Source organism: Sprattus sprattus, assembly GCF_963457725.1.
Source record: "Sprattus sprattus genome assembly, chromosome: 19".
NCBI lineage: Eukaryota > Metazoa > Chordata > Actinopteri > Clupeiformes > Clupeidae > Sprattus > Sprattus sprattus.
In genome coordinates this window covers 23,602,034-23,616,140 of record NC_137917.1, presented here as the reverse complement: position 1 = coordinate 23,616,140, position 14,107 = coordinate 23,602,034, and the positions used below count along the sequence as shown (strand labels likewise).

Below are 14,107 nucleotides of genomic sequence, written 5' to 3'. Positions count from 1 at the left end.
AATAAGGGCAACTCGGAAAACAAACCGAAAGTCTTTTTTTTTGTCACCACTACCACAAAACATTCCAAACAGTTCCTTTGCCGCTTCGGCTTTGGCAATGGCTTTCTTTTTACGTAAATGTGTCCCAAAAGAGTCTTGTTTGTCTCTCTGCTCCCACTTGGACACAATAGGAGATTCGAACCCCCCGAACACACACACTCACACACACACACACACACACACACACACACACACACACACCAACCCAACCCCCAACCCCCCCACACCTCCCCATTCCAACCTCAGCTGCTGTGATCACACTGCTTGCTCTGGCTGCCAGAGTACACCACACATATGGACACAATCTTGAGTTTCAGTTAAGAAAAAAAAAAATAGCTGAGCATTTTTCTGAAGGCCCCCAAACAGACAATGAGATTATTCTCTCTAAATGTCCTGGTTTACAAAAAAAAAAAAAAGAGTTTTGGCATTGGTACTTTTAATGGCTTCTGGTTCATTCGCAAAAAAAAAATCAGGAATCAAGCCTCCTCAAGTCAGCTCAAAGCCCTTCGGTCAGGTCCTCTGAAGTCTGCCTCCACTCATGTGGGGACCGGCGTTGAGCGTCTATTTATTAAAAAAAACACAAGTAAAGAGAGTCTGATGGACTCCAATGAAGGATGGGGGGTCCATTCCCCCCGACGACAGCAGAAACATCAGTGGAGTCGCCCCGGGTTGCATCAGAATAGCGAGTTGAGTGCTGATGATGTGGATGACAGTGCTCACCGTGGTGGGCCCAAAATGGGTCTAAAAACTGTTTGTCACTCATGTCAGTCCTCGCAACGTGAAGGAGCGCTTGAGGGCCAGTAGGGGGCAGTCAGGAGGCCAGGCACAGACCCCCCCCAACCCCCCCACACAGGGGGCCAGGTCAAGGCCCGTTCTCGTTGTAATGCAGGGAGATGGGGCGGTCACGCTGGACGGCAGGCATGTAGGGCCAGTTGTAGCTGGAGCCGGAGAGGAGCATGTCCCGCAGCAGGGTCTCGATGGGGGTCTTGCCCACCAGACGCACGAAGAAGAGCTGCTCGATGACGGGCGAGGAGACGATACGCAGCGAGGGCAGCCGCAGGAGCAGGCGGCCGAAGCGGTTGGGCTGGCTCGGGTACTGGTTGCGCACGTACTCCTCCAGGGCGCACTGGGACTTCTCCTGGATGCTCTCCACGTGGGCCACGTCGGATAGACCCATGGCATCTGAGAGAGAGAGAGAGAGGGAGAGAGAGAGAGAGAGAGAGACAGAGAGAGAGAGAAACAGAGCAAGAGAGAGAGAGAGAAAGAGAAACAGAGCAAGGGAGAGAGAGAGAGAGAGAGAGAAAGAGAGAGAGAGAGAGAGAGAGAGAGAAACAGAGCAAGAAAGAGAGAGAGAGAGAGAGAAACAGAGTGAAAGAGAAAGAAAAAAGAATAAGACAGAGAGAGAGAGAATAATAGAGAGAATTTGAGAAAGAGAAAGAATGAGACAGAGAAATAGAAAGAAAGCGAAAGAAACGACAAAAGAAGAGAGAGGGGATGGGTTTGTGTTACTAGACAAGTAAAGCGTAAACAAGCATATGGCACATAAAGGCCCAGTGAGGAGCTGCAGTTCGACACACACACACACACACACTCACTCACACTCACACTCACACACACACACACACACACACACACACACACACACACACACACACACACACACACACTCACACACACACACACTCACACACACACACTCACACACACACACACACACACTCACACACACACACACACACACACACACACACACACACACACACACAAACACACACAGTACTCTACACAAACAAGATCCAGGCTACAGACACTGACCCAGATTATCCTCAGCTCTTTATCTGTCCACGTTTGAGCAACTACACGCTGGGGCAGTTTGACATTTCACCCATTTGTGTCTTTTCTGTCAAAAACCCGTGACGGCCTTTGGTATAGTTTCATAAGGCAAGTTTCATAAATGCAGGAAGTCGCCACATAGTCACCCCTCTTCATATTCACTGCACTTTCACCCGCATGACATCTTTCCACTTTCACGCACGCTTCTGAACAGAAAGGGAAGTTTCTTAAAGACTCCTTTTTTCTTTAAATAAATGACCCTCTTCTCTTTTTTTTTTGTTGGTTGGCCATTTATTAGTGTTCTGGGCATACATGTCATCCTGCTGAGCTTTCGGTTTGCCGCCCCGGCAACAAAAGATTAATTACTTCAGGTTTCTATGGCGATGACGAACCCCCCTGGGCGAGTCATAACTGTCATAAGCGTCTGCCTCCGTCGTCGGAACCCTGCAGATAAAGACATCAGTGGCCCTCCACCATCTTGGATGAATGGGCATCAAATCAGACACCTAAACAACAATGCCCTCGCTGACAGGGCTTGCGTGCCTACACCACACCTAACATGGGGCGCGGGGTGCTTTGTCGACCCGCACCCCCTTTGTGTCTTGCTGTATAGACAGGCAGACAGACAGACAGACGCGTGGGGAGGGAGATACTGTTAAAGGGGGGGTGGGGGGGATTTGGTGACATTTGATGTCCGCTCGTTGATCCAGGGTGATGGGTCGGGGGGTACAGCCGCCTTTGGGGTGGAGGTTAGGGGGCACTAGAGTTTGTCTGGCCCTGTTAGCTCATGCTGGCAGGTCGTGGCAGGGGGGCATGGGGGCAGGGAGGGGGGGGGGGCGCTCTGGCTGGAGTTGGAGGACAGATCACAGTGATGCCCTGGGCTACAGAGGTTATGTAGGTCAGGGCCAGGCTGTGGCAAATCCCTCTCGCTATAACTCGCCATGCATAATTCAGGCATGTTGGTGGGGGCGCAAGGGGTTGAGGGAACAGAGGTGGGAGGTGGGGGGCGGCGTGGGGGTGGGTGGGGAGGGGGGGGCCTGCCTGGGCTGGTTTCAATAATAGATGGAAGCGTGAAGAAGCGAGTGATGGAAAAATAAGGGGGGGGGGGGGGGGAAAGGAGCAGTGGAAGGAGAAGATGCAGCCATCCATTTGGAAGAGCGCGGCCCTGAGCTAGCTAGGTGATGAAGAAATGCTTCTGACGACCTGAAACGGAGCTGTGAGTAAGAGAGAGAGCCCCTCGTCTGAGAATAATAAGAACCTCCGAGTCAAGACTCCTGACTCCTGCTCAACAGACACCTGTCCCGTGTGGCGTGACTGCAGTGGCCACGGGTTGAGTTGCCGAAGCAAGGTTGTTCATTCACTCTTTTTTTTTTTTTTTTTTTAAGATTTGTTTTTGGCTTTTTTATGCCTTTAATTGATAGGTTAGTGAAGAGTGGGACAGGAAATGAGAGGGCTAAGAAGTGGGGAGTGGACTGGAGAAATGACATCGGGCCGGATTCGAACCCGTGTCCTCCATGGGCGTCAAGCCCGAATGTGGTCGGGGCTACTGTGTGAGCTACAGTGCCCCCCTTCTCACTTTTAAAATAAACATAACCCTGCAAATCATGGAGTGTGCTGCATAAAAATGAATGAGAAAGTGCCGGAAGGGTCACCATTCACACCATTCACACCATTAGGGTTCAGACACTTAAACAACACATTTATGCTATGCTAGCCACAGATGAACACTGTCAGTGCAAATACACTGAAATGGAACAGGTCCTTCTAGATGTGTTTGTCAACCTGTCAAGCACTGTGATTGAGCCACTGTAGCTACGGTATCAAAGACACGGATTTACAGGGCAAACTCTTCTAACTTCTTCTGGATTTGACGTTCTGGTACTCTGCAAGCTTTTTTTCTAGCCAATGGTTCAAGATGCACAGTGCTGTCAGCGTCCCCTGAAACAACACAAAAGCTACGCTAACAACCCAACACTACGCTAACAACCCAACACTACGCTAACAACCCAACGCTACGCTAACAACCCAACCACGCTAACACTGAGACAACCCCTGGAGGGCAGCTGACTCTGGATCCAGACGGATCCGGTTCTGATCTGGTCTAAATCCATCTGAGCCACTCCGGATCTGATCCAGAGTGTGTAAACTGCTAGCAGACAAGACTCCAGTGACACCTACCGGATGTGAAGAGCACGATGGACTTGAGGCAGGAGTACTCGGCCGTGTCGACCTGCAGGGCCTTCAGCTTCTCCACCTGCTCCTGAAAGACACGGATGTGGTCCATGAAGGCCACCACACGCTCGGCGGACATAGGGGAGGCGTGCAGTCCCGCTGCGGCCAGGAGGGGTGCCACGTGCAGGGGCATGGAGCACTGAGCAGCATTCAGCACAAACAGCTCACTCCACGACATGCGCAACAGTGCCACCTAGGGATAGGGAGTAAACACACAAATGGTCATGGTTATGTTTCGTCAAAATTATTAAAGTTATTGTTGATATTATTATCTTCAACAATTACAGTGCCAAAGAACTGAAGTATCGAAACACTTTGCCACAGTACATGTTCCATGTACAAGTTTGACCTCTAATCAGTGTTTGCGTTCATCTCAACGGGACTAGGCCATGTGTAGACAGTATTATCTTTTTCCTGATTACATAATTTTGCTCATTCTCAAACTCTTATTGCTAACACAACTTCCTGAACTAACTTTATTTTGAATATCTGCTCCTCCAAAACATCAGCAATGTGGCCATATCCAACTCATCTTCCCCATGCAGTACACATGAATGAACACAGCCCTGATCTGTGCAGCATAACGCTGCTGAAACTGCGGAACTGCGGAACTGCGGAACTGCGGAACTGCGGAACTGCGGAACTGCGGAACTGCGGAATGCACCTCAACGGAGTACCGGACTCACCTGGTCCATGAGTTGCAGGTCGGGGAAGAAGGGGATGTTCTTGGCCCACTCCACGGCGCTGAAGAGTAGCCGGGCGGCCAGCTCACAGATGTTCTCGATGCCCATGAGGTTGTTGGACTGCATACACTGGGCCCCGTACCGGGACGTGGGGTAGGGCTCGGCCCGGAGGAGTAGGGAGATGAAGCCTGACAGGTAGGGCTGCCCGTTGTAAGGGTCGCTGCCGTTGGTCAGGTACTGCCCGGGACTCGTCTGTGAGTTGGACATACGACCTCTCTGGACTGCTATGATGTGATGTGAGAGAGAAGAATCAAAGAAAAGAAAAAAAGGATATATGTTAGTTTGAGGTCAACATTTTAACATTTCCGAAGTGTTGAATAAACATGTTATTACATATATGTTTTTGTATTAATCATATTCAAATAGCTTCAATTCATTTAGTTCTTGAACCATAGGTGACCTTCAGACCGTGATATTTTACTGAGGGTCTGTTCAAGTGGAACAGCATTTTTTCAGCTTCAAGAACAGCAAATAGACCTGAGCGTTAGTGGTGACAGACACACTATTGACAATAGCTTCTGTCCTCCCTCACTGGCCACAGTGGGTTATGTCTTCCCTCACTGGAGCATTAATACAATCACCGCTAAAAGCCTCATCGAGTGAAGGTTGCACCAGGTGTCAAAAGACAAGGAGAAATGCGAAATGTCGCAACAGCCCTGCGCCCTTCTTCACTCCCTCCATTCCAGGGCATTTATGAAATCCATCTCCCCAGGAACAGAGACGGAACAAGTGAATGAGACAGAAAGACAGAGAGACGGTGAGAGAAAGACAGAGAGAGGGAGAGAGAAGGATAGAGAGAGGGGGAGAGAGAGGACAGTGAATGAGACAGAGAGACGGTGAGAGAAGAACAGAGAGAGGACAGAGAGAGGGGGAGGGAGAGGACAGTGAATAAGACAGAAAGACAGAGAGACGGTGAGAGAAGGACAGAGAGAGGTGGAGGGAGGGAGGGAGAGGAGAGAGAGCGAACATGCGTGGCTGTGTGTGTGTGTGTGTGTGTGTGTGTGTGTGTGTATGTGTGTGTGTGTGTGTGTGTGTGTGTGTGTGTGGCTGTGTGTGTGTGTGTGTGTGTGGCTGTGTGTGTGTGTGTGTGTGTGTGTGTGTGTGTGTGTGTGTGTGTGTGTGTGTGTGTGTGTGTGTGTGTGTGTGTGTGTCTGCAGTGAGTGATGGCAAGGCGAGGCATGCTAAAGCGGGCTCGCTCTTCACACCTCCCTCCAGCAAATGGCTCAGCCGGGGGCCACAGGGGCACACAGAGGCCAGCTACGCCCGCTACGAGGCGGTGGCTCAAAGCCCATTTGGAAAACACCTGTTACACCATCCCGCTGTCTGCCTAATAACTCCATCTACAGTTACACACTGAGACGGAGAGAAACACAGAGAGAGCACGAGAGAGGAAGAGAGAGAGAGGGGGGGGAGGAGAGAAAGACAGAGAGAGCACGAGAGAGGAAGAGAGGGGGGGGGGGAGCGTGTGTGTGGGAGAGAGAGAGAGAAAGAGAGAGAGAGAGCGAGAGAGAGAGTGTGAGACAAAGTGAGAAGAACAGAAAAGAGTGGCGGAGAGAGAGAGAGAGACAGAGGGTAAGACAGAGAGACAGTAAAACAAGGAGAGAGAGAGGAAGGGGGAGAGATAGAGGAAGAGAGAGAGTGGAGGAGGAGAGAGGGAGAAGGGGGGAAGGGAGAGAGATAGAGGAAGAGAGAGAGTGGAGGAGGAGAGAGGGAGAAGGGGGGAAGGGAGAGAGATAGAGGAAGAGAGAGAGTGGAGGAGGAGAGAGGGAGAGGGGGGGAAGGGAGAGAGATAGAGGAGTGGGGGCATAAATACATTTGGGATGGAAAATGTTTTTCAACCAAGCGTCTCTTCACCTCAAAATAGAACAGTTGTGTCGATGGAGGTGCGTCAGAGAGGCCTCAACCTAATCGCTCCATCATAGCCCCCAACCCCGACTTCATAACAGATAATACTGCTTATATAACGGTGATAATACAGTTTATTTGGGCGGATAAGAGAATATTTTTAAACCCTCCTTTCCGACTAAAAATAGGCTGATCCATCTGTGTCATCACTGTCTTCCCTAGGGAGTTAACTTTACCCTTTACTTGTGTGTGTGTGGGGAATGACAGATGACCCAAAGAACAGAAAATAGAGGTCAAGTGAGTGGCTGAAAGACAGACGGATAGATAGATGGATATTGGAGGCAGAGTCATTGAAGGCAGTGTGGGGTTCAGCTGCAACATAAGGATGAATGCCACTATGTGCTCCCGTAATATCTCCACCTCAATACTCTGCATGCTGTTACCAAGGTTCTCCCTCTCTCTCTCTCTCTCTGTCTCCCTCTCTCTCTCTCTTTTCCTTCATGTCTCTCACTCCTTCTCTCCGTCTGCCTGGTCAGCTGGAGGCCAGGTTCTTAGCAGTCGATCAAACCACAGGCATGAGTGGAAGTGACAGGTACCCAAACGCTCCTGCCCAGAAATGCAAAGCGCAGGTCTGACCTGAGCACTCCCAGCGGGACGACAGAGAGAGAGAGAGCTAGCCCAGAGAGAGAGAGAGAGAGAGAGCTAGCCCAGAGAGAGAGAGAGAGAGAGAGAGAGAGAGAGAGAGCTAGCCCAGAGAGAGAGAGAGAGAGAGAGAGAGAGCTAGCCCAGAGACACAGCGACAAACAGGGGGCTTTTAGCACAGCCCCCGCCACCGCCACAGCAGCAGCAAAACTCACAAAGCAAAAACCAGACTTCACGAACGGCAGTACGCTTTAGCAAACACCCTGGCTGTGGTGCAGAGAGAGACAGAGAGAGAGCGAGAGAGAGAGAGAGAGAGAGAGAGAAGGAGACATGTCCTGATTTAACCTTTTCTCTCACTGCTACGTGGTTATAGCGACCAAATACACGGGGAGAGGACAACCAGGTCAAGCGCTTATGTAATGGGAATCAACTTAACAAAATCTCTGTAATCAAAGGGAATCCCTGTGCAGACATTAATGTCACTACCCGGCGACAGTAAATGAATTAAGTAAATTTAATCGTCAGGCAGACTCTGACCCCTGCCCAGTGTGTGTGTGTATGTGTGTGTGTGTGTGTGTGTGTATATATGTGAGTTCCAGTGTGGTGTAACACGCAAGGAAAGCAAAGGGCGGTATAGAGAAAGTCACAAAAAGAAACACTTCTAAAACACCTCCGATAACTTTAACATCTCATGTCGGTGCACATAAGAGGTGGTGAAGAGTGGGCCTACACGTGAGCGTGGAAAGGAAAGACAAATAGAGTGAGGAAGTGAGTGTGTGTGAGAAAGTGTGTGTGTGTGAGAGAGAAAGTGTGTGTGTGAGAGAGCGAAGGGGAAGGATTGCGTGAGGAGGCTCAGGCACATTAGCTGGTACAGACCTTTTTATTATCCCCAGCTACAAGCTACAGCAGCTGCAATAGAGTCTGGATGAATTAATAAGAGAGACGTGAGCGCTGTCCTGGGCAAGAGAGAGAGCATCTTTACTCAGGGCGTGAAGAGAAGCACCGTAGCAGAACTTTCCGGAATCTTTCCATTTTAGGGGGTATTTCTTCTCTGGGGGGGGGGAGCATAGGGGGATGAGACCTGGCCTACTTTCCTGAAGTGTGAAGTGTGAAGTGCTTCAGTGGGAAAGCCAACAGTGGTAGGAAGTGGCCACAACTAGAAATGGCCACAACTAGAAATATGACAAATGTACAGTTCTGGAAATGATGTTACAGGAACTGGCTCTGGCTGTTTACCTCCTGAGTCAGCAGCTCACTCAGTTCCATTACGAACAGCCATTACATGCAAAACCACAATCCAACCCAAGGCTTTCAGCCTGTTGTTGGGAGATGAGAGAGAAACAGAGTAAATGCGAGAGGGCCTACACTCGCAGGCGGACCACAAATAACGTGTCGGAGCTGATATTTACACTTACTCCGAAGGGGGCTGTCATGTTTGGACTAAGCCCCTGAAGCCTGTATATTATTAATGTTTCCTTTTCCTTTGACCTATATTTCACACGTCACTGGATGGGTATACATTGTAGGTTGTAACCTAAAGGAAAAACGCAGCAGTGCGGTGAGCATCCCCAACAACAGCCCCGTGGAGAAGCGGGTGACCTTTAGTTACACCAGCAAGCAAACATGATGAGCACAGCATTAAGACTCGGGTTTGCAAGCAATAACACTTTGGTTCATGACCTCGACACTTTAACCCAAATATGATCACTCCCGTCTGTATCCCTGGCCCTCTCTTTCTCTGTCTACAATTATGGACAAAGTATGTGTGTGGGTGGGTGAGTGTGAGTGTGTACATGTGTGTAAGTGTGTGTATGTGTGTGTGTGTGAATGTGTGTGTGAGAAAGAGAGAGAGTGTGTAAAAATGCCAAACTCCTCATGGAGTCTATATTGAGCTTTTTTGCTCTGACAAAGGTCAAAGAGGTGCATGCAGAACATTCCAGTAGGGATGGCTGCTTGCAGAAGCCTGTGGACCTGTCACCCAACAGTCACACACACACACACACACACAGACACACACACACAAACCCACACACACACACACACACACACACACACACACATACACACACACATGCACACACACACACACACACACACACACACACACACACATGCACACACACACACATACACACACACACACACACACACACACACTGGCTGCGGCTCTCTGCTCTCTCCCTGAGAAGTGCCCTTTGTCAGCCAGGAATGTCAGTGGTGTCAAAGGGTGACGTGGGTGTAGAAACAGGTAAGGCAGTCCCACTGGCGCAACACGGAGGACTGAGCCTGTCAACGTGGCGAAACAGGGGCAAACAAAACATCTTCAGTCCGTGCTCGAGTCCCTTGTAAAGAGCTCCCTACTCAACGCTAAAGCACTCAAACTCTAGGATATTGTTTTTCTCTCTCAGTAGAGGGCTAGTGTGGAAAATGGCCATCCTGAAGCTCACAACAAAAGAGAGCTTAAAACACGAAACTTGAGAGCATCAGGAAATCGAGGCATAATTTGTCCTCATTCATATCACAGGGCACGTGAGCATTGTGTGGGTGTAGTGAGTGGGATTTGGGAACACATGAGACCAAATGAGAGTGCAAAGAACAAATTGCCTTTGAGTTAGCTGAAGTCAAATGTGCCCCTATTCCCTCTTTCTCTTTCTTGCTCTCTCTTCCCTCTCTCTCTCTATTTCTCTCGCTCTCTTACCATTGTAACCAACAGAAAGGACACCTTCATACATTTTTAGGATGTTTCCCACTTCAAATGTGCCCCTATTCCCTCTTTCCCTCTCTCTCTCTCTCTCTTTTTTCGTCTCTCTCTCTCTCTCTCTATCTTCCTCTCTCTCGCTCTCTTACCATTGTAACCAACAGAAAGGACACCTTCATACATTTTAGGATGTTTCCTCACTTCAAATATCTGGGGCATCTGAGAATGGATTAGACGGCGGCATAGGTCAGGTTTAAAAAGGCAATTTAAGGTCATCTGCCTTCTGGTTGCCATTGTGGGTGAGTCTCTAGAGCTACAGCCCTATAACGTTTAACATTGATCCGTCCAGCTCTGGGGGTTTTTTTCTTCACAGAAATAACTGTCCCCATTATCTCGTAGGTCAGAGCAGTGATTGTGCTGTAATGAAAGTAGTTATTCTCACTGATTTTTCCCCAGTGAAACCATTTTACGAGAGTAAACAAAAAAAAACATTTTGTTTGGAGACGTGTGTCGTAATGGCACAAGTGTGTTAAAAAAAAGCAGCCAGATGGATTTCTATAAATACATGATATGACTGAATCACGCGAAAATGGCATTGATCATGCAGTGCAGCGGTATCAACCGTCCATATAATTGAACGAGGCTATGAGAAAGTGCCATGGGAAGTTTTGTTAGACAAAAATGTTGCCAGACAACATAGCACACAAATGGTGCATTTTTGCACAATTACAGCTCTAGTGTGGATGGCCATGTTGAAAAGTCCATGGTGTGCACATGAGACATCTACTGAGGCAGGCTAAAAGGCAGCAGGCAGGCTTGCTTGGAAACCAACTGTATAACAAATGTATTACAAATGGTCAAGTATGGCCTACCTACAAGACTTGTTCACTAGTATGGTGTTCAGACCATAAGATGGTTATACTTTAAAGGTTTGAATGTGACAGGGTCTTATATTGTATTAATGGCTTAGTCATAAGGGACTTTAGCATTAGAGCATTCATGACTGGCAGGAGAACACCTGAAACCGCACGAAACACAAAGCATAACACACTGGGCCTCTTGATCTGGTTTTTGTCAGGCGACCCCATTGCATAATTCACGGAAAGTCATAAGTTATGTATGATCTCAAGAGAAGACCGGGAGGGAACCCGCGTGTCTGTGATCCTCCAGTTCCGTTGTTACCGAATACTCATACACCCCACTGAAATGTCTCAAACTGAAGATATGATCGGGAAGCATTGGCTCTGTTTTTATTTAATTGCAATTTTGCGATGCAATCACACGTGACTAATATCATTGTCCACGTGCTTGACAGCAAAAATTCAACAATCCTTCAGCATTTGTAAAGCAACTATTATTTTACAATTTTACAGTCAAAAACATTGTTTACCGCAAAATAATGTAACGCAAAGGCGTATATGGTATTTGACATTTATATATAGGCCTAACATAACCATTGCAGGCTTTCACAATTACGCATCCAGCTAGAAAAATAATAGTCCGATGTTTGTCAAAAATAAATATGGAATGGCAACTATTTATTCCCAATATGTCTCAGCCGTTGCTGTCGCGTCTTTGTGTCACAAATATTTGGTAGAGAAGAAACAAAGGGCTTAACTAATGGCTAACTTTTCTCTCGGCTTTGTTAAGCCCTGAGGCCTTCCTTGCTCTCCGCCGAACTCTGACGGGATATCAATTCATGAACACAAACTCGTTTAGACTGCTGTGATGTACTGGTATAATCCACAATGCAGCATCATTAAATGTAATTAATGTCATTAAACACGAGGTAAGAGTTTACGTTACAGATTATACAGAGTGTGGCTCCCTGGTGGACCACTTGCATGGCAAAGCGGTGTTGTATTCCATTTCCAAATAATAGAGCAAGGTAAGGTACTGAATTAATTTGTGTAGACAGATATTTGTCCTTAAATGCACTGTAGGCAACTAGTTGTACAGAGGCAAAAAAAATCTTGACAAAAAGTAGAGAAGAAACTTTCTCCTCATTGTAGGCCGTCACAACAAAGATTAAAGCTCATTAACTTGCTTTCGGTAGGCTACTGAACAACCGCAAAAAATAATCGTGAAACCACCACAGAGAGATAGCGATGCACAATAAACTGTGTGATCACATATAAGCCACTGAATCTGAGTGAAACTCCCAAGTCCGCGGTTTTGTAGATAAAAGGTCAACAGACTGGAGTGCGTCAGGCGATCTCCTCGGGTTCAATCAGTCAGAAAGCATGACTGGGTGAATTTGCCCTGGAGCGCTTTTCATAAACGATGTGGATTGTGTGTGCACTTTAGAGAGTTCAGTGCATAAAATGTGCAAAAGTGCAACAAAAATATCTTGAGTTTGTACGAGACTAATAAAAGGCCTTCATTCACAACTCTAAAGGTTGGCGTATTTGATGTATGGAGCAGTGCTTTATGGATAGGTTAACCTCTAAAAAAGAGATACATTTCACGCTCACTTCACAATTTACCAGCTGCGGTTGTACCGAAAAGACACTGAAACAATACAGTCCAGAACAACAACAGTAGCGTTTTTAACTAGAGACGCATGATCCTCAACACCCAATTCCCCCTATAGCCAAACATTAATAGGCTGGTTAAATAGACGTCGTCGGGAGAAATCAAGATGAAACAGAGGGAGAAACGTTCAGTTACAATTACCATCAAAACAAATCACGAAAAAACATGACAATAATAAACCGACAACAATGTTCGGATGTCGAAATAACATGATTCGGCAAAAGCGTGCAAGATTTCGTGTATCCTGTGTATTTCAGTGATCAATTATCGCAGGGCATACAAAACGACAATAAAACAATCAACGCACAAACTGAGGCCTACATTCGGATGATCTGGTGCGTCCTCGCTTCGCGTGTTGTAATGAACACAAACCGTGTGATTGGTCATGACGCGCCTGAGTAGGAACTGACTGATTAAAAGTGAAACTTTATGCACCGCATGCTCTGCATCACTGTTCCTCTTTGCACTAATTGACCCGTTCTTAATTATGAACAATACAGTATATGTATTGGGGGCTTTTGCTAGCGGCTAGGGTGTCGGGGAGCAAACCCCATAATTAATAGGTAGACAAAGGGGGCCATCACCCAAAAAGTGCAAAATAACAGTAAAGCCTATAGGCTACCTGCGGACTGGATAACGCAAATAACGTTAGCAAATGAAAAATGCACAAAAATATAGCTGTACTCTGCATCGCTATAGTTGTCTGTATGCGCTACCAGTAAACTTGAAGAAACATCTCAGTGCTGCCTTGTTGACTATTACTAGAACAACTTCGCGTACAAGTGGCCAATCTTGTGGACGTACACAGCTATTATGATTGTATCGGTCTGACCTATGTGCCCAGCTATTCAGTCAGGACTTTGACTATTTCACAGTACTTTAATGTTTGTGCATGGTGCTCTGCTATATCCTAAAACTCAGATTTGCTGCAGCACCTTACCTTCTCTCCTCATGCCGACTTTCAAGCACTTCTTCAGGCGGCAGTATTGGCACTGATTTCGGTGATGTTGGTCGATAGGACAATCGCGGTTTCCCCGACAGGTGTACGTCAGGTTCCTTCGCACCGAGCGCTTGAAGAAGCTCTTGCAACCCTCGCATGTGAACTGACCATAATGTTTACCACTGGACTTGTCTCCACACACCATGCAGTCCACGTTGGGAATTTTGTCCCCAGAAAGTGCATCGTTCCCCGGGGTGGAACCAGCAGGCGTCCCAGGCGTTCCACCGGAATCTTGACTGCAAATCTGGAGTTGAGACCCGGGGTCGGCCGAAATGTTCTCTTGCCACTGGTTTACTACCATTGCCATGCTATCCTACAACACTTTGGTTAAACAGCAGATATAGCCTGACTCCTTTGCGCGGGGAGGAGATAGGGATCCGTTCTGACGTCTTGGGGAAACAAGATGAGCCGAGAGGCGCTTCCCACTTCCTACAGAGTTGGAAAAAAATGTCCAGTTGCCTATAATCGCAAACGACTACCCGAGTGTCCTCGAAAGACTGGTGCTCTTTAGCTGTATAGTTTAGAAACGACTCCGAGGTT

General features: G+C 47.7%; 1 protein-coding gene across 3 annotated transcripts; it reads right to left on the bottom strand.

The window, feature by feature from the left end:
- Positions 1-901: 901 nt before the first annotated feature.
- Positions 902-13,886, bottom strand: nr2f5 (nuclear receptor subfamily 2, group F, member 5; the record flags this gene model as incomplete). Of its 3 annotated transcripts, none has more annotated exons than XM_080857917.1 (4): positions 13,503-13,886; positions 4,791-5,078; positions 4,051-4,297; positions 902-1,221 (listed from the first exon to the last, which is right to left on the bottom strand). In XM_080857917.1, the coding sequence occupies exons 1-4, from the start codon at positions 13,872-13,874 to the stop codon at positions 902-904; spliced, it is 1,227 nt and encodes a 408-aa protein (XP_080714043.1). In that variant the 5' UTR covers positions 13,875-13,886. The 3 variants fall into 3 exon arrangements, with proteins under 3 accessions (XP_080714043.1, XP_080714042.1, XP_080714041.1); XM_080857916.1 differs by having other exon boundaries at positions 4,791-5,089; positions 13,508-13,886; XM_080857915.1 differs by having other exon boundaries at positions 4,791-5,071; positions 13,508-13,886.
- Between the last annotated feature and the right edge of the window lie 221 nt (positions 13,887-14,107).